Source organism: Akebia trifoliata, chromosome 8 (assembly GCF_017979445.1).
Source record: "Akebia trifoliata isolate Shusen 1 chromosome 8, ASM1797944v1, whole genome shotgun sequence".
Classification (NCBI taxonomy): domain Eukaryota; kingdom Viridiplantae; phylum Streptophyta; class Magnoliopsida; order Ranunculales; family Lardizabalaceae; genus Akebia; species Akebia trifoliata.
In genome coordinates, this window is record NC_141382.1 from 11,902,502 (window position 1) to 11,926,922 (window position 24,421).

At 34.5% G+C, this 24,421-nt stretch overlaps 1 protein-coding gene and 1 pseudogene across 1 annotated transcript; one reads left to right on the plus strand and one right to left on the minus strand.

The window, feature by feature from the left end:
- Positions 1-3,445: 3,445 nt before the first annotated feature.
- Positions 3,446-5,102, plus strand: LOC147396128 (bZIP transcription factor 53 pseudogene; annotated as a pseudogene).
- A 2,973-nt stretch (positions 5,103-8,075) lies between these two features.
- LOC147396129 (homeobox protein knotted-1-like 1) lies at positions 8,076-23,295 on the minus strand. The gene is made up of 5 exons (XM_086450681.1): positions 22,539-23,295; positions 22,351-22,461; positions 22,131-22,281; positions 10,011-10,261; positions 8,076-8,558 (listed from the first exon to the last, which is right to left on the minus strand). Exons 1-5 carry the CDS (start codon positions 22,770-22,772, stop codon positions 8,289-8,291), a joined length of 1,017 nt encoding a protein of 338 aa, XP_086306807.1. The 5' UTR covers positions 22,773-23,295; the 3' UTR covers positions 8,076-8,288.
- Between the last annotated feature and the right edge of the window lie 1,126 nt (positions 23,296-24,421).

Below are 24,421 nucleotides of genomic sequence, written 5' to 3' on the forward strand. Positions count from 1 at the left end.
GGTTTATCACCTTCAAATAAATGAAGATTAAAACAAATAAAATCCATTGATCAGGGACCCCAACATCATCCGAATCAGGGTTTTAATTTTACTCCTGCGCTAGGGTCAAGATCATCCCAACCACTATGTGAAAATTGAAAAATTCGACAGTCTTGACCCACAAATTTTAGAAATCTGATTTCGACCACTCAAAACCATCGAATTTCTCCCATTCTCCATTAATTTCGACGGTTTCAACCTATCGAAAAAAAAAAAAAAAAAGTCAATAATGAAAATTTCGACACCTTGATCCATCAAATGTGGGCTTTTTTTCATATTGTAAGCGTCACAGTACTTACTTAAACAACTTCAGGTTTCCCTATCTAAAACCAACTCTTTTTTTAATTATCTAATCTGTAACCGACTATTTTTCTTTTCAATATAAAAAATAATTATCAAATTGGACAAAAACGTTATCCAAAAAATTAGAGGTAATCAAACTTTCCAGTCCTCTATGAATTAATATGATTCTCCACTAATAAGCCTATATATATACTCCTATTTATGGTTATCATGTTTTAGGTTTGATGTCATCTTGTTTTATTTTGTTCTATTAAATTTTTTAAATATATAAATAAACAACTTCGAGTAACCAAACAATTAATAATTCTGTTATTCTAAACTATTTAAATAAAATTAGATATTTTTTTATAATTAATTTGAGTATCATTCATGTGGCTACCAAAGAAATTTTAGACCACAAATCTATGTAAATAGAACTTAGGGTTCATGAAAAGTGTCAATGATATAATTAGATAAGGTTAGAAGTGTTAGGGATTATATAATAAATTTCTATTAATTCTCAGTGATCGGATAATAAGAACACAACTTGGGTGTCTAGAAAAATAAAAATAAAAACAGGTCACAACACATCTTAAGTAGAATATGAGCTAATCTTTATCCTAATCTTCAAAATCGCATCATATTATGTAATTATTGTTTTAAAACTTGGTATCACATCTCATCCAGCCCCCAATTGATATATATTATATTTAAATAAGTATAATTTCTCTTATTATAAGATAAAAGATAATGCTGAATTAACTTTAAAATGTACATCGATTGTATATTATGATGTGGTGGTGCACACATATTCATAGATGCTTTACATCGAGATACAAGTGAAAAACATCTATGGTTATGTGTACACCACCACATCAAATGTCAAAGTCGATGTACATTTTAATGTTACTCCAGTTCAACTCTAAGATAAATTAGTAGATACTTGGTGATACAATCTTATTTTTCATAGATAACAAATATTTACATCATAAAAAAAAAATTAATTAATTTACATCAATAAACTCAAAATCTCATCGACTCGGTTAAGTTTTTAACTCAATCGATATTTTCAAGATATCAGACGAGTCATCTTATCGAATTAGTCAATGTGATGGTGTCTAGTCCAAATCATCTTGATCTCAAGTATGTGAGTTTTCAAACCATATGTATGTGACTCCTCAACCCAGCTATGTATATATTAATCTCTACTAATCAAAAGAGAAGATCAAGGAAAAACCCCAAAAGAAATCAGCACATTGATTTATCTCTCTATCATGGTTTTGAAACTCAGTTTCGTGTCTCGTCTCGTCAATGTCAGATACCGAGTCATCTCGAACGAGTTGTTTGATACGTTCTATATGTCCCATTCAAAATTTTGAAAAATGAACATGAGATTTTAAATCTTGCCTGAAAAATTAACTTGTCTATCTATCTCGTCCATGCCTAATACCAAGATGACTCGGTCGATACTTCTCAATTTAGAACGAGTTTTGAAAACATGCTCTCTATCGAAGAAAGTCAGATGTAAATATTATGAAATTTAAAACACACCATTTTACAATATTATTTGAAACCTTGGTAACAGTTGTATGATTCATTAATCTTGCATTAGTTGACCTTTTTTTATCATCAAAACACGTGTGATAATACAATGGTTACAATAATTTACTCAAGTCAATATTTTGCTATGATACAGAAAGAACCCTAGTGAGGCCAACATGTGCACCATGTGTAAAATACATGGTTTTTAAACTCGGTATTTGGTCTCGTCTCGTTCACCTCTGATACCGAGTTGACTCGGACGATACGTCTCGTCTCGTCGAGTCGTCTCGTTCAACATTAAAACAATGGTTTTTAACCATTTAAAAAATCTGAAAAAATCAGGAAAAATTCAGAATTGATTCCTATTAAAAAAATGAACCCCTCAAAAAATATAAAATTAAAAAAAAAATTATAATATACCTATCAATCAAATTCAAGGTAATTAAATAAGGGTCCCGTTCAATGGCTAACTTTTTGGCAAAACATTTTTCAAAACATGAGTTAGAAGTTTTGGAATGGGCTGATTTTTGGTGAAGATGATCTCTACGGTGAGGAGATTATCATCACCAAAAATCAGTTCAATCCAAAACTTCTAACCCCATAAAAAATAGTTTACAAAAAATGGACGGTCCACGAATTTTCAACTTGTAAACATGGGTTAGAAGTTTTGGAATGGGCTGATTTTTTGTGAGGATGATCTCCTCACCATAGAGATCATCCTCACCAAAAATCAGCCCATTCCAAAACTTCTAACTCATGTTTTGAAAAATGTTTTGCCAAAAAGTTAGTCATTGAATGCTACCCATTAAATAAAACACATGTTTCCTAAAGATTAGTATAAATTTCTATTGAAATTTTCATCAAAAAATTTCTAAAGAAAAAATAAAACAAATTATCAAAAATACATTTAAGTATTTATCACAAGAAAGTAATAATATCACTCAATAGCTATTGCTTGTAAAAATAAAATAGAAATTTTCATTTTTAACTTTTTTTTTCACAAAACTCGGTTGTCTCGGTTAACTCGGACGAGATTTTGAAAATCTCGTCCGATACAACTCGTTTGTCTCGCGAGTTAATGTAAAATCTGTAATATCTCGGATATCTCGTTTGTCTCGGACGAGTTTTGCGAAAATATCGTCCGAGACGACTCGCATAACTCACGAGACGCGTTCGTCTCATAACTCATTGTGAGTTGGTCTCGTTCACCGCTGATACCGAGTTAACTCGGCCGATACGTCTCGGTCTCGGACGAGTTTTAAAACCATGGTAAAATAGCATTAATTTAAAGAGTTACTATTGCCACACCAAAAAATTGCACAAAGTTGGTGTGGCAATAGAAACACTATTAATTTATGGGTGTAATAATTTAAGATTTAAGAAGTAAAATAGTTGCTTTTCTTTTCGAGAGACTATTGGCCACACCAGTTATTTGGTGTGTAATAAGTAAACAAATTGGTGTGGTAATAGAAACTCTCTTATAATACGATTTCATATTTAATTAATTAAAATGCCTGTTTTTCTACAACTCAAAAATACCATTAAAGTTTATATTTTATTTTAGTCTCACAACTGTGCCAGAGTTGGCGACTTGGCCACGCCTCCTTGCTGCAATCAACTTTCCCATTCAACCCAACAACTCTTACAGGGGAAGATTCCTTCAACGTTCCTTAAATTGCTAAAAAATTATATTAAAAAACCCCAAAACCTACCCTTTTTCTTCTATAAAAAGCCGCCTTTGTGAACCATCAAAACTTTCTTTCCTCCCCATTGATTTCTTTTATTTCTTAAAGCAAATCCGCGGCACATCTCTGCTTTTCTTTACCTTTTTAAGGCTGTTGTTTTCTTGGGTTTCTCTGTCTTTTTTATTCTCGCGTTCAGAGGAGATCGATCAGATAATTTTTTCTGTTTTTTGTTTTTGTTTTAGGTTGAGTTGATTGGTTTGATCACTTAGGTTTCTTTGATTTCTTATAAATTATTGTTTAGATCAAAACCCACTAGGGAAATCGTGTTTTATTGGGGTTTGATTTGGTAAAAATTTCCTGAATTTCGAGAACCCAATTCTGGAATCTAGTATTTCTCGGTTGTTTTGGGGGGTTTGTCTTTGATTTCGCTAATTTGATCAAAACCCAGTTCTCAAAATTCGACTTTTTTTTGGTGAAATCAGGTTTAATTCGAGTTCTCTCCTGTTATCTTCGTGCTTGGAGGGTTTTATAATTTTGGATTCAAAGCTAGAATTTTTTTTAACATTCCGATTTCAATTTCTGTTATTTCTTTGTGGATTGGAATTGGGGGGTTGTGATTCTGATCTAAAATGATTTTAGATTTATTTCAGTGGAAAACCAATATATAGTCTTTATGGGCTACGCTACTCTTCTTCGACGAATTCGTCTTCTCCAGTCATTCTCAGTTGTGTTCCTCTACTGGTTTTACGTCGTTTCTTGAATTAAATTCTCTCCATTTGGTTTAATTCTGTAAACTCTCCATCTAATCTTGAATCAATTTAGCTCTGAACATTATTGTTCATCTACTATAAAACAATGTCGTCGATGCAACAACACGTGAGTGTGAGCTCGGGTTCTGAAGGAGACCCACAATACGTGGTGATTGACGTTCGAAAAAAGAGAAGAATGTTAACCAACAGAGAATCCGCAAGGCGATCGCGGATGAAGAAACAGAAGCACTTGGATGATCTAATAAACCAAATAGCCCAATTGGAGAAAGAAAACAATGGGATCATGTTGAGTGTTGATGCAACCACACAGCATTACATCAAGGTTGAATCAGAGAACAATATTATGAGAGCACAAGTGATGGGATTGAGTGATAGATTGCAGTCTTTGAATTCTGTCCTTCATATCATAGAGGAGGTTAGTGGGTTTGCAATGGACATTCCTGAAATTCCAGATCCTTTAATGAAACCATGGCAGCTCCCTTGCCCATCACAACCAATCATGGCTTCTTCAAATATGTTTCAGTGTTGAATCATCTGATGAGATTCTCAGTTGTGTTGGAAGAAGAAGAAGATGAGTTTGAGCTAATTAGTTAAGTCTTTCGGGTGGTTTTCTGTTTGTAGTACTAGTTTTTATTTTCATGTATGTTCTCTTTCATGTTTAGAGGTCTATATATATTGTGTGTCATTTTGTGTCATTGCGATGAAATCTAATTAGTTAATCTTCAAAAGTCCATATATTGATCTGTTTCTAATTCAATATTTGCAATGTCCTCCAATTTTTCAAGACAGATACCACCCTTTGGTTTAAATCTGTTGAACCATCTGTTATGGTTTGTGGAGTCCAATGGTACTAGTTTGTGTGCGATTGCATCCCTCACCATTTTTTTGGGGTCTTGGAATTTTCGATACCCAAAATAGGTACTCCTACTTGGTTATCCTTTTGTTTTTTTTTTTTTTTTTCTGAAAATATGTCAATTTAAGAAAAAATTTGAAATCTAAATTGAATTAAAAAATAAAAAAATTTAACAACTTATGGGTAACGTGATAGGAATGCATACCCAGAAATGGGTATGGATACTCATAATTGCTACTTATAACCACTTGATGGCCCATAAATGGATATGGATAGAAGTCACTCTATTGGAGATGCTCCTAAAGCGTTGACCCCAAAATTTAGTGCCAGCTGAACAAATCTTGTTCCTCCATTTTTTTAAAAGATCATAATGGTGAAAAAAAAAAAAAAATTAAAAGAGACACAATGGTCGATACAATAACACTACAGAAAGTCCATCTCGGCCCACGGTTGTACTACTACTCTTCTTTACTGAATAAAATTTATAATTATCTCAGAAAAAAGATATATATTATATAACACTACAGAAAGTCCAAAGATTGTGCTTTTTTTTTTTTTTTTTTTAACACCAAATCTGCTACTGATCACTAAGCAAAATTAATCTGAAGCTCTCGGATGTTGTTTAACACAGACCTAGCCCTCGTTACTTAGCCAGTGTGGAACTCGAGATGGACAGTTCTCGGGTGTGCCTAAGTGAGTTGGGGTTACTCCTAGGACAAGGAATTGGGGGGGTAAGGCTGATTTGAGCTGTTCAAGTGATGGATATTTGGTGTGAGATGTAGCGACTCCTTGGTCAATTGGGGTAAAGTTGACTTGGGATAGATCGTGGGGAGGGACCTAACGAGGGTTAGGTCCGTGACACTGAAAATTTTAATAATCTCATGCAGTGCTTGCTCCTGTTATTTCTGAATACTGATTTCTTTTATGGCAAAGTGAGAAGAAGTTAGAACAAACCTTATATTTCGAAATTGAATGTAAAAGAAAATATTACCTAAAAAGAAATGGTTGAGGCGTGCACAAAGCACTGTCCTAAAACGAAATTCGCCCCTGCTACGGTACCACAGGGTACCACAGTCTGTAGGCGTTCGTTCTGCAGGATTCAACAACCCACGTATCCAAAAGGGTACTCTAAATTGGAACGTAACTTCGAACTCGACGATGTTGTGTGCTCTCACAACGCATTAAGGTTTTCGGACCGGTGGATCCAAATTCCAATTAGAACCATGGGTTTTCCTCTTGGACCCTCGTGTGCGCGCGTGAGCCCGCCCACTACTTCTATCCACTTTAAAGCTATTAGAAGCACAACTACTTAAGAATTGCAAATCAATTCTTCTCCTAGTCGATGTGGGACTAATATTTCTCAAGGCAAAATCAAAACATTCAACTAAACATAAAGTAATAAAGTAAAAAGCATAAAACATAAAGTAAAAAGCAAAAAGCAAACATGAGATTTAAATACCCTATGATTAATTGATTTACCATATGGTTGCAATTACATGAATATTAAAAGGTTTTCTAATTCAACCCTCTATATTCCAACAGCTCCTTCATAATGTATTAGTATTATTATTATGTTCCTCCATTCATTTCTATTTAAGCTATTAAGTGATGTATTCTTTTATTATAAATTTGAATAGAATGTTGATCATTATTTAGTTTAGGAGGTGAAAAATGTTGGTGTGTGGGGTAGGAGAGTGGGGTTAGTAAAAACAAGTTGTTTCTTAGATCTTAAATAAATGATTTAAATGGATGCACACTTTGTTCTTGAGCTCAATATTCCACTCTCAGGTGGTTTCTAAATTACTAGGATCAGATTGGATTTGACTTTCAACTTTAGTTGACGACCTAACTACTATTAATGTTGAAGTAATTTTCTGAAGAGTCGTACTGGGGGTCATATTTTTGGGGAGACAAAAATTACATTTTGATGTGGTGGCGTACACATAACCATAGATGTTTTACTCGTATCTCGAGGAAATCATCTATGGTTATGTGTACACCATAACTCCAGCATTAGTGTTTTCTAAATTGCGGGAGATTATCTTTTAAAAGTTATTACAAGCCATTCCGATTAGAAGAGAGAGACCTTGTTGAACTTAAAAATGTAAATGATGCAATGTACCCACCCTAATCTAAGGAACTAGAACCAATTGTTGTTAATCAAATCCAGGGCGAATTATAAGGCCATGGCTGAAGCATCCTGAGGAAGGGAGGCACATGGCCAACCACACCTCAGCTAGGTGAAGACATTTCGTCACAACGACTAGGCTGACACATCATAAATAATGTTTAATGATCTCTTAGAAAATTCATTGTTGCACATTTAATAGGATCCACTAATCCCATGATAATCAAATGTTACCTTGTTAGATCTATCTAAAATATTTAAAAAAAAAACATCTACCCAAACGTCAGATTTGGATTTGAGCACAGGCCGGTCAAAAATTTATTTCATGGAAAAAACAATAAAATTACCAAAATAATAGAATTAGACTTTTCAATTCATTCTCATTTTATAAATAACGTTATTTGTAAATTCGCATGCAATCAATCGTTTTTCACTACCCTAATTTTGTACTTAAATACACTATGGGACACCAATACAGGCTGCATATGTTGGTCATCTAAATTCACAATTATCACATCCCACAAAATTAATCAACATGATCTAAACGATCCTAACCATCAAAAGTTTTAATCTCAACCATACAATCCACATGCAGACAGAAAAAAGATGGAAGACAAATTTTTTTTTTTTTTTGGGTGATGGGTTTCGGACCATAGGCGCCCATCGAGAAGGGGAGAGGCAACTAGTCACTTAGAGCACAATATTTCAACCACGCGTACCAGGTCTCATTGTGACATGGTCTAACAGATAAATATTTGTCTCTTAAAAAAGGAAAAGAAAAATTAATCATACCTTTACTTAGCACTGTAATCACATTCCATAATTACAATATATAGAAGGGAAAAAAACAACAAAAAAAGAAGAAAATATATCAATATTTGTAAGGTTTACCTTCAGGAGGGTATGGAGTTGGTCAAGGTATTGTAGTTGGAGAGGCAGTTGAAGGGCATTGTGAGAATCAGTCTACGAGGTACTTTCCCAGTTAAACATCATGGCATACCTTCGGTCACAGTTCCTCTAGTGTTCCAATGCACAGGAGGTCCACTACCACTACCACCACCACCACCACTGACGGTCACAGTTCCTCTAGTGTCCCAATGCACAGGAGGTCCACTACCACCACCACTGACACCCTCCATGACCGAGAACCGCATGTCATCAGACGGTTTCCAATGTCGCTTCCTCTGGTTAATAAACCAGTTATTAATCTGCTTTTGGTCTAGTTCTGTCATTTCTGCTAGCTTCATCTTCTCCTCTTCCTGTACAACAGAGTTTCATTCAATATTCTAACCATTCATTTGGATTTTGGACACATGAACTGCTGTTAAATAGAGGGACTGATGTATGTTAATTAAGATCTTTATAACTTGATCAGAAGAGTGGGGCCATCAGATCTCACTCTCTTTTATAGTAAGAGGGAATATGGCTAATGCCCCAAAAATACATGAAATATGCCGACATTTATGAACATAGCTACCAGAATACTTGGAATTTCAAGTGTAAATGTCCACAACACATCTGGGTAACGAAGGCTTTCAACAAGAATCTTAGTGGATCCATTTAATAAAGGCTGACATTATACCATTAAAGGGATGGTACAATGTCCTTAAGGTATATTTGATGGTGGAGTTCAGAATTCAAAAACAATAATTATAAAAGGATCTGATAAGAGGGAAAGAGTGCAGATACAAGAATGAAAATGGTACATTATATCCTCTTAACTCAATAGAGAAAGATATTGCTACTCATTGTCATGATTTACACTTCAGTGATTATACATAGAATAATTTTGAGGGCAGATACAAGGATGAAAATGGTACATTATATCCTATTAACTCAAGAGAGAAAGATTTTGTGACTCATTGTCGTCATTTACACTCCACTGATTATTCAGAGAATAATTTTGAGGTACTCCTTGGGTTTTGTTGAAAATTTGAGAAACATCCCCCGCCCCCTTTTTTCACTGATGACATACCCTTGACTTCTATTTTCCACGAGTAACATAAAATGACTGAAATACCCGTTCTTCAATCACTTGCCAAAAAAAAACCGGGGCCTTTGACTAGGATAATTCTTTTTAACCTCTTTAATCTCCGTTCATGTAAAAAAAAAACCCTTGATTTTCCTTTTCAGACCCCATTTTTTTTCCGAACCCTTGTCCTAATCTCGTCAATAAATTTTTTACTTATCAAAAAATAATAATAATAAGGAGATGGAAAATTGAGGTTCAAGATGAGGATTATTTTTTTAATAATGATAAACTGACTCAAAAAGATACTCAATTGACATGAAATATGCACAAAACCATAGATTTTTTTTCCTCGTGATGGTTTTGTGCACATTCCATGTCAGTTGATAATCTTTTTTTAAGTCAGTTTATCATGAAATAATTTTTTTTTGGTATAAAGGTTGAAGATGAAGACATTTTGATCATTTTATGTTAGTCTTTCATGGAAGATAGAAAGAAGTCAAGTATGTCATCAATTTGAAAATCTAAGGGATGTCTCTAATTTTCACCAAAAGCCAGAGACTAACATAAAATTACCCTTGAGATTTTGGTTTTACAAGCAAAATTCATTAAATTGTTGCCAATATAATATTAGACTGATATGTGCAACAAATTAATAGCAATAGAGACTAAAGATGGTACGTGAGGGTAAGCTTTTGACCAAATATGTGAAATGTAGACAATTAAGATTGCGTAGTTATACCGTGGGATAAGGCCATCTGTAGTGGGAGTTCCACCAATCCAGTAATACCATTCTTGCTTCCTTTGATAGTTTCCCTTTTTTCCTCTTTTTCAAGAACTCCTTCCTAAGACTGCTAAGATAACCACTATATTTCCGTAAAAGCATTTGTTTTAGCTCCTCGTCACCTGTATTATGACAGTAGGATTCTTGCCCTTCTGATGCTTCCAACTCTCCACAACTTAGCTCCTCTTCTGAAGACCCAGCTACTTCATCTGGAAAAAAAATTTAAATGCTAAACAATCACAAATCACACTATATAATTGAATAAATAAATAATAATTTTAAGTAAATCACAAATTGGTTGATGTAACCAAAGTCCCTAAAATTTAATACAATATTAAAAAATGCCAAAATCAAGGATGGAGATGAGACTAAGGTCCAAAAAAATAAAAATAGAACTCAAATCCACTCATACACTCCAAATGAAGAAATGATTAAAAATTCCAGAGAATCATAAGATAAGGAAAGCTAATACACTGTTTTAAACATCAACTTCCTCACTTCCACACATTACACCCATTCATTAGAGAAATTTCACTTCTTTTAGCAACCACTTGAAACTTTAATATCGGTCATGATTCATAACCATCAAAATAAGAGAAACTAAACCTAAATTTATACGATTCCCAAATCAAATAGGTCTTAATCTAGTTAATTATGTTGAATTAATCAAAGTTGTTTTTTTATTTGATCATTTAATTGTTTGTTGTGTTATCCTAGTTTTTAGGCATTTTGTTAAGTTTATTTTATTGTTACAAAAGTGGCAGGTTGTTGCCTAGTCTATAGGTGTTAGTGGTCAAGTGTCTGTTATGGTGGTTTTTCGTTGGTATATTTGCCTATATAAAGGCTATTGATTAATGAATTCAATAATAGTAGAAAAGCATTTCTCTTCATTGTGCTTTATTTGTCTTTATGTTATATTGTTCTTCCTCTATAAAAGCATAATAGCGGTATCAAAGCTTGGTTGTAGTGCATGACAGAGTGAGATAGTAGCTATAGCGTTTTTTTCTATTTCACTTTTTCTTCCTTTTGCAGTAGGGTGATAAATGGTGTCTGAGACAACATTTGTGCAACCATCGCTTTGACGGTTTAACGGTCACTAGGATCATTGGAGCATGTTGATGGAGAACTTCTTGAGGTCCAAAGAGTACTGGCGGGTGGTCGATTCTGGTGTAACAGAACCAACTGTTGGTGTTGTGCTATCGGAGACGCAAAGGGCAAAGTTGGAAGGATTGAAGCTGAAGGATTTGAAGGCTAAGAACTACCTTTTCCAAGCTTTTGATCGTTCTATCTTGGAAACAATTCTTAGCAAAGAAACTTCCAAGTAGATTTGGGATTCTGTGAAAAAGAAATTCCAAAGCTCAGCAAAGGCCAAGAAGCTGCTTCAAACACTTCGTTCGCAATTCGAAACACTTCGAATGAAGTCAGGAGAGTCGGTTCCAGATTTTTTCTCAAAAACGATAGCGATTATCAACAAAATGCGTATCCATGGCAAGAAGATAGAGGACGTCACTGTGATAGAAAAAATTCTTCGGACAATGACATTGAAGTTTAATTACATGGTTTGTTCAATTAAAGAGTCAAATGATCTGAATGATCTTTCAACTGATAAACTGCAAGGTTCGTTGTTGGTTCATGAACAAAAAATGCTCCAGCAAGACAAAGAATAGCAAGCATTGCAGGTCTCCACCAACCACCACCCATCTTGGCCACTGAACAATGCAGATTGAGGAAGAGGAAGAGGAAGAGGCAAAGGCAACAATGATCGCAGAAATTCACAACAAAAATCTGAAGTCAAAGGAGAGGAAGAGATCGAGGCGGTCACCATTCAACTGCTTACAGACCAAAGTCAACAAACAAATCCAATATAGAGTGCTTCAGATGTCACAAGTTTGGCCATTAGACGAATGTAGAGTTAATTTATCTAAAGGTCGCAGTGAAAAGTCTAACTATGCAGAAAAGGAAGAAAAAGTTTCTTTGTTGATGGTTTGTCATGCCAAAGAGGAAACCCACAAGAACATGTGGTACTTAGACACAGGTTGCAACAATCATGTGTGGAGACAATCCTACATTCTTTGAGTTGGATAACACCTTTCGTGACAGTGTGAAGTTTGGTGACAATTCTAAGTCTCTGTTGTGAGGAAAGAAAAAGTAACAATCTAAACCAAAGGAAATTCTGTTCAAACTAACTCTAATGTTCTTTTCGTTCTAGATTTGAAAACAAATTTGCTTAGTGTTGGTCAACTTCAAGAAAATGGATATGAGATCTCTATTAAAGATGGAATTTGCGAAATTCAAGATGAGAAATTGGGCTTAATTGCTAAAATCAATATGACAGCAAACCGAATGTTCCCGTTGTATCTCCACAACACAACTCCAACATGCTTCTCTATTAGATTAAAGGACGAGGCATGGTTATGGCGTTTTCGTTATGGGCATCTGAACTTCGGCAGATTGAAGACTCTTCAATAAAAGAATATGGTGACGGGTCTTCCTCAAATTGAATTTGTTATAAGCAAATAACATCGAAATCAATTTCCGAAAGGGAAATCTTGAAGAGGAAAGAAAGCGTTGGAACTGGTCCATTCTGACATTTGCGGGCCGATAAATGGAGGTAAAAGATACATAATTACCTTCATTGATGATTATACTCGAAAAATATGGATATATTTTTTGCAGGAGAACTCTGAAGCTTTTACAGTCTTTAAGAATTATAAAGTGCGTATTGATAAAAAAACTAGCAGCCCAATTAAAGTTATTCACACTGATCGTGGTGGAGAATACAACTCACAAGAATTTACAATTTTTTGTGAAACGCACAGCATCAAGAGGCAACTTGCACGCCCCAACAAAATGGTGTTTGCAAGAGGAAGAATCGCACAATTCTGAATATGGTGCGAAGCCTTTTGACAAGGAGTGGCGTTCCAAAAAGTTTTTGGCTAGAAGCAGTCAACTGGAGTAATTCACATTTTGATCAAAAGTCCCACTTGTTGTTCAAAATATGACACCTGCAGAAGTTTGGAATGGACATGACCTGATGTAGACCATTTCAGAATTTTCGCATGCATTGCATATTCCCATATTCCAGATCAAGAAAGGAAAAAGCTAGATGACAAGGGAGAAAATTACATTTTTCTTGGTGTTAGTGATCAGTCAAAAGCTTATAAACTATACAATCCTATCACTAAGAAAATCATTATTAGTCATGATGTAGTTTTTTATGAAGACAAGTTCTGGACATGGGAAGACAAAGGAGTTAGACACAACAAATTCCAACAAACTTTGATGGAGATGGAGAAGACAAAAAGGACCAACATGTGGAGATTGAGCAACAATCAGTAGACTTGGTTCCCACAATCCCACAAAGTCTACCAGTAGTTACCGATGATGTATTATCGAGGGAACAATCTGATGCAGCAAGCAGTTCACGCTCTCAACATATTCGAAGGCCACCCACATGGATGGATGGAGAATTCTAAGGTACAAGGAATCGACCACAACAAAGACCCACTTACTCATTTTGCTCTGTTTTTAGATTGCGATCTTACAATTTTTGAAGAAGCTATTAAAGAATCAAAATGGCAGAAGGCGATGGATGACAAAATTGCAACTATTGAAAGGAATAACACTTGGGAGTTGACAGAGCTTCCAAAAGGTCAAAAGACAATTGGTGTGAAGTGGGTTTACAAGACCAAGCTGAAAAAGAACGATGAAATCGATAAAAACAAGGCACATTTGGTAGTTAAAGGCTACAAGCAAGAGTTCAACGTCGATTATAAAGAATTTTTTGCTCCGATTGCGAGGCATGGTACAATCAGATTGGTGATTGCATTAGCAACGCAAAATTCATGGCCTATCTTCTAGTTGGACGTGAAATCGGCATTCTTACATGGAGAACTGGAAGAAGAGGTATTTATCAATCAACCTCCTGGTTGTGTGAAATTTGGAAATGAGCATAAGGTGTATAAATTAAAAAATGCAATATATATGTTTTAAAACAAGCTCTACGAGCTTGGTATAGTCGTATAGAAGCTTAATTTTTTAAAGAAGGATTTCAAAAATGCCCTTATGAACATACACTTTTTACAAAAATAAGAGAAAAAATGCTCATTGTTTGCTTATACGTTGATGATCTTATATTCATTAATAATGATAGTGCCATGTTTGAAAAATTCAAAGAGTTCATGATGGTTGAGTTTGATATGTCTGATCTTGACAAAATGCATTATTTTCCTGGTATTGAAATAGTACAATCTATTGGTGGAATTTTTATTTCTCAAAAGAAATATATCCAAGAAATACTAGACAGGTTTCAAATGAAGAATTGTAATTATGTAAGCACTCCAACAGAGTTTGGTTTGAAACTAACCAAAGATCATGAAGGAAGAAGGTTGATAACATTCTTTATAAGCAAATTGTTGGAAGTCTAATGTATTTGACAGCAACAAGACCAAATATTATGTATTTTGTGAGTCTCATTAGCAGATACATGGAGAATCCTATAGAGATGCATCTCCTAGCTACCAAGAGAATCTTTCGGTACTTGCAAGGTACAATGGAATTTGGTCTCTTCTACAACATGGGAGAAAAATCAGACTTGATAGGCTTCACTGACAGCAATTATGCTGGGGATCAAGAAGATAGGAGTACTTCAGGATATGTTTTTATGCTGGGTTCATGGGTTGTTTCATGGTCATCAAAGAAGCAGTCAATCATCACTTTGTCAGCCACTAAGGCTGAATTTGTTGCTGCAACTTCATGTGCATGTCAGGCTATATGGCTACAGAAAATTCTTGAAGAGTTTCATTTTAAGAAACAAGGGCCTACTACAATTTTTTGTGACAATAACTCAACAATCAAACTCTCCAAGAATCTTGTCCTACATGGAAGAAACAAGCACATTGATGTGAAGTATCATTTCTAAAGAGATCTCACAAGGAATGGAACACTTGATCTCATCTACTGCAGGAGTGAAGACCAAGTTGCAGATATATTTACCAAGTCCCTCAAACTACCTGCATTTCAGAAGCTAAGAAAGTTGCTTGGTCTTTGCACGTTGGAGAATCTAGTAGGGAGGGTGCTTTGGAACTTACTCTCATTAAACTGATATTATGTTTATCAGTTTAAGGGAGGAATTGTTGAATTAGTCAAAGTTGTTTTTTTATTTGATCATTTAATTGTTCATTGTGTTATCCTAGTTTAAGCATTTTGTTGAGTTTGTTTTATTATTGAGAAGTGGCAGGTTGTTGCCTAGTCTATAGGTGTTAGTGGTCAAGTGTCTATTGTGATGGTTTTTCGTTAGTATATTTGCCTATATAAAGGCTATTGATTAATGAATTCAATAATAGTAGAAAAGCATTTCTCTTCATTGTGCTTTATTTGTCTTTATGCTATATATCATTCTTCATCTGTAAAAGTGTAACAAATTAACATTGTCAACATCAACTACTAGCAAGAATAAACTATGGACAAGCTGAGCTTAACAAGTATTCATCCGGCCACATGCTTGTGCATGTATGCCTAAAGAGGAAACTCATTTTCCTCACATTTAGCTACAAATACTCAAATGAAGGTCAACAGTGACAGCCCCTCTTGGATATGCAGCCAAACAAATTTTTCTGGGCTGAGAAGGTGATAGTGGCAGATTTACAAGCAAGAACAAACCTGTAAAAGAAATGCCAAAAAGCACTACAAATAACACTGCATACAAACAACTGCAACAAGGTCACTTACATTAAGCGTATCTTGCTTGGCAAAAGCGCACTTCCCTCATTAGAGCTCAAAGAGGGGAACAAAAGGAAAGCAAAAGCTATGAACTTACACTGAATCAACAGAACCTATTACAATACTATTACCATCTAGTTAAATATACTGACCTCACTCCTCCCTCCACTTCTACTCATATAACAGATATAGTTCTCCAACTCCATATACCTTAGACCTATGTCGCTTAGCTTCTGCTTCTATGCTTCCACTGTACACCAAGCCATTTATTGAACTGAAAGACTTTGGCATTCAAGGAAGAATAGAAAATAGGTTTTCATGCTTATTGGTATTCTAGGTCATTTCAAGTTTACATTACCTGCATTACTAGCACTTCTACAGCTGATGCACACAAGAAAGGCAAATCGAACCCAAGAGCCTTCAGATGCATACCAACACATTATCAAAGAAATCTTTGATTTTTCAAACTCAAAAGTCTTGAAACACGGTAAGGGAGCAAAGAGGCAATAAATGATAATTTCCATTATCATCACAAATAAAGTTGTTCACTTGGAGCAGTTCAACCAGGGTTTAGTTCAGTGTCGGCTGAAGCATAAGGCACCTAGGCAATCGCCTAAGGTCCCATGATTGGAGAAGGCCACCAATTTTGATTTTATTTTTTAATAATTATCACTTCGATTTAAAACAAAACAAAAAAAACTTAATTCATCTCCTTAGACATTGTTGGAATATTTGGAAGGATTTTTCTACAAAAAATTTATTACTCTTACACGTGGGAATTGGGATAGTTTCCAAAAAAAAAAAACTAACTAAAAGATCTCATAAGATCTTTTAGATCTCCCAAGATCTTTTAGATTCCCATAAATATTAGTTTCAAAAGATAAACAAACTCTTCCATCTTTCTCTCTCCCATGCCTTTTATCCTCTTCTATTTGAAGTTATATAAAAATAAAAATAAAATAACTCAAATCGACCAAGGATTCCCAAAAAATAATTAGTTTCCAAAAAATTTAAAACAACTCTATCCTGAAACTTAAAAAAGAAAAAAAAAATCTTTTAAATCTTATATGTAGGTGTGTCAATGGGTACCCATCTAACCGGAATCGAAAACCCGGGTTCCTTTTTATAGGAACCTGTTAGAGTTGGGTCTAAAATGGAACTTAACCTATAACAATCAAAACCGTTAGGTTCTATCAGATGGGTACCTACGGGCAACCGGAACTGATTTATTTTGTCATTTTTTTATAATATAGATTATTTAAGGTTTTCCTACACTCTATTATAAAAAGTTCTTCCATTTTTCGTATTAATTATGAATTAGAGCTTAAAATAGGTCATCTATTCCAAAAGTTTAATACTTGTAAAGAAGATGAATTTTACTCTTTGAAAAAAATCATTAATGCATGTCTTTAGTAGAATAGATAGTAATTAAGTTGATAATTTAATAGATAATGTGTTAATTTAAAAAAAAATAGGTTTTACAATGATTAAATTTTTTTTGTTCACATTCAATTTTTGAGAACCAAAACCGGTTGGTACCCATGTTTTTTGGTTTTTCTGGTTCTAGTTCCACTTATTTTAGAATCGGAACGGAAAAAAATTAATGGTTATAGTTCTAAATACCTTAGGAACCAAACCAAAACTGACCCATTGACACCCCTACTTGTGCGTTAAAATTTCTACTAAAAAAATAATAATAATGATGGTTACAAAATCCTTTTTACATTATCTCCAATTGTTTCTAACTCACAAAAAGGCCTCATTTTAAGATTTCTCCTTAGGCCTCAACTTATATAGAGTCGGCCCTGGTTTAGTGTATAGCTACCACAACAATTATTTTGAAGCATAAATGAAAAAGATGCAATTTTGATGCATACGTATGGGAGTAGAACATGGTGAGTTTCACAGACCCCGTACAACTGCAAGGACATCTCAAGCACAAGTAGCAAGACAAACTGAAGGATGCCATTTCACTGCCTACAAATACTTGAATAATTACCTATCATGTTTTAAAGGCCATATGACAGTTTCAGGTGTACGTGACAAGGATATCATTGATTACAAAATGAATAGAATAAAACCAAGTATCTATTGATAAAAAATGAACAAAGTGTTTTGCCAAGAAGAGATTGTCACTATGCATGAGGAGGTAAGGACGTTGTGATCCATCATCACCACTGAAAAGTGTACAATATTTCATGACAGAAGCTAATGTTTGACGTAACATAAAAATTTTGAAAAGAAACAACAGGAACTAATTAGAAAAGTGCATTTAAACTTGTAATTAGCAATGCATTTCGGTAGGAAAAAAAAACATTGAAACTAAATCTAGTACGAATGACTCAAATAGTTCATGAATAAAGGGCCAAAGTTGGCTCCCCTCTTTTCTTTTCTTTTTTCAATGAAGGAATTTCACACTGTATAATATGTGTATGAACAAAAAGGAAAAAAGAAAAAAGGCCACGTTTCCTAGATCCTTTGATCAATAACACGACCTAGTTCACCTACACTTCTATACTGATTGTTGCATTATGACCAAACTCTACAAATCATACCAGGAATGACAACTAAAGAAATAGAGAAAAACAAGCAACCACACCTGCCTATAGAACCTATGAGGTTGATTAATAGTGCTAGCCCACTTTGTCAATGGTCAAGAGACCTCCACCTTGTGATTTAAGTAAATACAAGTGAACAAAAACCCCAACCCTCTAAACCTAATGAGATTAGCCAGAGCAAATTATAATGAGCAAGAAAAACTTACAAGCAACCGCACCTGAACACAAAAACTTACAAGGTTCATTAATAGCGCTAGTCCCTGGTCATCAACAGTCAAGAGACTTCCTCCAAACAACCCCTCAGGTAAGCTTGGAGGACATCCTATGACGCCTACAACGCTTGCGAGATGCCCCCACAATCCTATGAGATGCTCCAGTCTTGTCCAACCCCATATTTAAAGAGAAATCAGAGTTCCAGAGCCCAAAATCTAATAGGGGTTGGTTAATGTTAAGACAAAGATAAACCATGTCAGATCATCCCACTATTGACCGATGTACATGCAGTTGGTCAATATTCAGTAAACTCTTCCCAAATCGTTCCTTATCACCTCTTTAACATTAGGTTTCAACAAAAATAGAAAAATCCTAAATTTTGGGAGTACACAATGTGAAACTACACACGCATGCCTTTCACTGCTTATCAAACATTAGGTTGAATATAATAAAAAGTGAATCCAAATTAACTTTTTACCCCCGTAATTTGGTAGTCATATGCAATATTTTTCATCAATATCAGTGTGTTGTGGGCCTGTTGGGAACCACTTCTGATGAGGTGTGGAATCCCTCTAGTCCAAAATATGGATTAATGAGTCTTGTAGAGGGTTGAGTCATACAGCTCTAATTGAGTGAAAATAAGTTAGTTCAACAAAAACTTCTTAGTCAAGTGTATTTCATTGTATTTTTTCTTCTCTAATTGCAAAGTCTCACACTGCTCAAGAACAAAGATTTCATTATACCATGAATTACCATCACCTCTATCATAGGGAACAATTGTGGTACAGCAAGGGCTATGATAACCACACACTCACATGCGCACGCTCGCCATGATGTGCAATCAGCATGTGTAATTGGAGAATGAATAAGTTCTCCGTGGTTCAGCTTCTATAAAAGTGTCCAAAGATGTTGCCACGCGGATCACTTGGGGGGCCAAAATTAAGAGGTCGATCGCCTCTAATCTCTATAAATGGAATTCCACTTCTTCCGAAATCATTGGTTTTACTAATTGCAGAAGAGAAAAACAAGATAATAGAACACCTTGTAAGTCTTACTCCCTTCTTCATCTTGACCAAGCTATTAATACAAATTTAAGTATAAGATCATCCAAAGTTCACACTCTTGATCTGATGGTGTTGGTAGATCGAAGATAGGATTGTTTAATCTAGGGATAATGAACCAAAATCGTGCCTTGACCCAAACAACTAACCAATAAGTTAATCTCTCCACCAAAAAAAAGTCAATCTTCCTCTCAAGATTGTTTACAGATAGCTGCTAGATTCGTGCATGATTTGAATTGTTAATGATTGAAGATTATAATGCTATTTGAAACCAAATCATCTAAGGTACATGAAATTTGTGATTTCTGCAATTATTATTGTTTAATTATACCGAATCAATTTATATCCAATTTTATCTAACAAAATTGACATCCCTTTGAGTCATACATCCCAAAAGATTGAAGAGTTTCAACTCAAATAAACACAATTTGCTATAAATTCGTAGCTGTCCACATTTTCCTTTTAAATCCAAGATTCACACCGCATTATGAATTTGTAAGCAATGGTCTTAGAGGAGTTGAGCATCATTCATGCCATATCCAAATTATGCTTCAAAACACTGAAATTAAACCATAATTTTGAAGGGAGAATGCATGAAGTTTTGTAAGAGCGTCAATTACTATTAAAGATCCTAATAAAAAAAATTCTTTCTAGAGATTATGCATGAGAAAAATTGAAGGCATAATACGCAACTTAAGGCTGATATGCTTAATCAATATCAGGCAAAATATTATGCAAAATCAACCGGAAAATCTTAATAAAACCCAATTAGTTCCAAAAACATTTATAATGCAATTACAAAATTTAGTAACATTTGAAAAAAAGAAAAAAAGAAAAAAAAGGTTCTAAATTAAAGGACATTATTGGAACTTTTCGCAAGAATATAACTACAATTTTCCATAAATTTGTACAACATCAGACAGTGAGTCTGTTCATTTTATTTTTTATTCTTGTCCTTGGTCATATGAGCTTTGCAATTCTATAGTAGGCTAGGATACTATAAGTGATGGAGTAGGACCCTTAAATGAGAGTGTAGTTTGGCATCTTAAGAAATATTTGATCCATCAGCATGGAGTAAACCTCAAAAAGTTAAGTGGGAGGATGGAATAAAGCGTATGCTTGTATGAAGCTAATATTTAATGGGAAAAAAGACAACTAATGTGCTGCACACATGTTAATGCACCCTTGTTTAAATGTAATAAACAAATTCACTCGATTGTTGCTTATTCACTCAAAAATTTGATCTAAACACCCAAAATTCACTGCAAAGTATTGAAAAGAAATGGCTTATAACCAATTTACAAACAATATCATCAACACTTCTATGTTTATGCATGAACCCATAGAGAATCTTTGCAAAAGTCAACAAATAAAAGCATAGCTTCCAATTTTCCAAGACAGTACAGCTATGTCAAATTTCTAGTATAAAGAGTTTTCAACACACTAACCTACAATCCTAACATGCCCCTAATCTTAAGCAAGAAAACTTCGAACTTATCTTTCCTGCATATGAACCAATGAAATCCTTAAGGAAATCATCTTCCAAAAACACTTTCCAATAAATTAATAATGAAAAATCACATATAATTTTTTTTGCAAACAAGTTATTTTGTGCCCCTTTGTGCATTAACAATCAGAAATCAATGTTTTATCTTACCCTCCCCTCCATATGACCATGAGTCCACTAGCACAATAGTCAAAACCAACAATATTTCAACATGAAAATTCCATTGAGAAAAAAAAAAACACCTTCAATATTCCATGATAGAACCTATACTTCCAATTGCTCATGCTAATAATACAGCAAACTCCAAATAAAAAATTTGAGGACAATAGACTATCGGAAAATACTAAATTGAGCTTACAGTGTAAGCTCTAGTTGCACTTGGAGAATTAAAAACTTTAGGAAAAATAAATGTTGGAAAATTCGTATTATTGACCTTATAGTGGAAACTCTACATGCAATTGGAGAAGAAGGTTAAGACTTAGATTTTATCTTTGTTTTAATACATGCAACTGTTTTGGAAAATACCCAACTCAAGACATATACATCACAGTACAAAGTTATTAACTATTCTTGATTGAATGTTTCTAGTCAAAAAATGCACATTGCACACCAAACTCTTTTAGGTGAAATCAAACTAAATATACAAGAATACCCTAAAGATACTATAGAGCACATATATAAATTAAAAAAAAACCCAAATCTAAACTCTCCACATCATATCATAATGGTTAAGTTGGTAACGGAAGGCATATTACCTAACAACCACTAAGATTATTTCAAAAGACCCCACTAATTTATCCAAATAACGAGGAAGTCCATTCTCGAATGTTTTGAAGTTTTAAGTTTTGACGCGCGCATCGAGCGAAAGAAACTATGCTTCTGTTTACTGCACTATTTATAATTTTATATCACTTCCGTACACAGCGAGATCACTGACTGGGATCTGGTTGAAGTGAAAGTGAACCATCGGCGTAAGTTAAACATGTAAATGATAAAATGCGCATGGGAGAAACGTTACCCCGGTTAGAACTCGCAGCGTTCGTTGTCGACGAATTTCCTTTACAAAGGTTACTGAGTTGTGTCTCGATCTTGCTCAAGAACGTAGTTGCTTCGACGAACGGCTTCGAGAGCTCCTCTTTGTAACGCAGCAAAACTTCGCAATACGATTCCTACCAACAACAAAAAAATCTCAGAATTTTACGATTCAAACAACCTAAAGAGATTTTCCGCACGATTACCATGAATTTGTCGAGTTCAGGATCGGCTCCGATCTTACTACAACCACCATTTTGGCGGCTCTCTAGACCGATTTCTTCCAGAAGTGACGCCATTTCTGATGGCAAACCGACCTGTAAAAATAATGAAAATTAAAGAAAATTTCGAGAGAAAGATTTCAGAAAGTTTGAAAAATCGCGGATCTGAACACCTTTTGACATTCTATGTAAGCAGATAGTAAGCTTGGATAACGAGGATGATTAGCGATCTGAGATTTGATGAGATCAGGAATATCAGATCCATGGATTTTGGTCTCGTTTGCTTCGAATTGAAACTTATTCTCGATCTGGTCGTGAAATCGAATCTCTTGATTAAAGTTTTCGATTCCAGTGACTTCTTCTGAACATGAGAACGAAGGATCAATATTCCGATATAAATCTTCCATGAAAAATAAAGCTAAAGCTAGAGCGATAAAAGTGAGAATCAATCCGCCATTACTGCAAGCTTCAAGCCTTTAAAGATTCGAAACTCGAAGAATTAACACAAGAGACGATATCTGCTTCAAATCTGCAAGTTTTACTTATCTTCTAAAGATCACAAACATAGCGAAATGAGCCATTTTTTTTACTGAGATTTTCTCAGGATCTGAAGTTCTCTGAGTGGTCTGAACTGTCATAAATAAACAGTAAAATTAACTAAAACCAGATAACTGCCATCACTTCAACTTCAACAACGCGAGAGAAAGAAAATTTGGAAAGTTTCCCCTTCGTTTAAGGTGCTAAAAAATCTGAGAGAAGAAGCTCTTCTTTCGGGTTCTAATCAGGAGAGTCTCGAGAGAGAGAGAGAGAGAGGATAGCGAAAGGGACAGTAGTCGACTTGGAGGGGGAGAATAATGTTGACTCGGGAAAGAAAGAGAGAGATAGAGAGAGTTTAACTACTCGGCTCAGTTCGCACGTTTTCACACGCACTGCAACAGTGATAGATGCAACTCAAACGAAAACCTACACTGCCACTTATTTATATATCTTATTTATTATATAGATTTTCTATTGGCACCTCAATTTTTTTTACTTACTAATCCTTATTAAGATATATATTTTTTATTTATTTTTTTTCTTTTTAAAGAGAGAATTTTTTTTTCTTTTTAAAGCATAGGGAGTATCCCCACCTTTTTGTGAGATTAATTTATTTGGTCCGCACTCACCTTTTTGTAAGTATTACGTGTTAGGTAAATAGCCATATTTATGTTAAGGGGTATATAGAGATTCGACAGCACGACATGAAGAGCACACCCATTCTCATCTCAGTTAAACACCCCCGGGTGGGTAGGAGGAGAGAATCGTAAGGCATAATATTCTCCTATCTTTGACTCCCATCAAATCAAAACTGTATAAAAATCTTGATTAAATCATATTTATTTATAGAAAAGCATTGAAATGAGTTAAAATAACACTAGAAGTTAAGACATTTTTTATTTTTTTAAAAATTTAAGGAGAGAATTTTTTTTTTTTCCTTAAAGCATAAGGAGTATCCCCACCTTTTTGTGAGATTAATTTATTTGGTCCGCACTCACCTTTTTGTGCGTATCCCCACCTTGTTACGTGTTACAATGGATAAGTAGCCATTATTATGTTAAGAGACGTATAGAGATTCGACATCACGACATGAAGAGCACACCCATTCCCATCTCAGTTAAGCACCCCCAAGTGGGTAGGAGGAGAGAACCGTAAGGCATAATATTCTCCTATCTTTGATTCCCATCAAATCAAAACTGTATAAAAAAAAAAAATTTTGATTAAATCATATTTATTTATAGAAAAGGGTTGAAATGAGATAAAATATCACTTGAAGGTAAGACATTATTTATTTATTTATTTATTTTTTAAATTTAAGGAGAGAATTTTTTTTTTTTTTTTCTTAAAGCATAAGGAGTATCCCCACCTTTTTGTGAGATTAATTTATTTGGTCCGCACTCACTTTTTTGTGAGTATCCCCACCTTGTTACATGTTACAATGGGTAAGTAGCCATTATTATGTTAAGGGGCATATAGAGATTCAACATCACGAAACACCCCAGGGTGGGTAGGAGGAGAT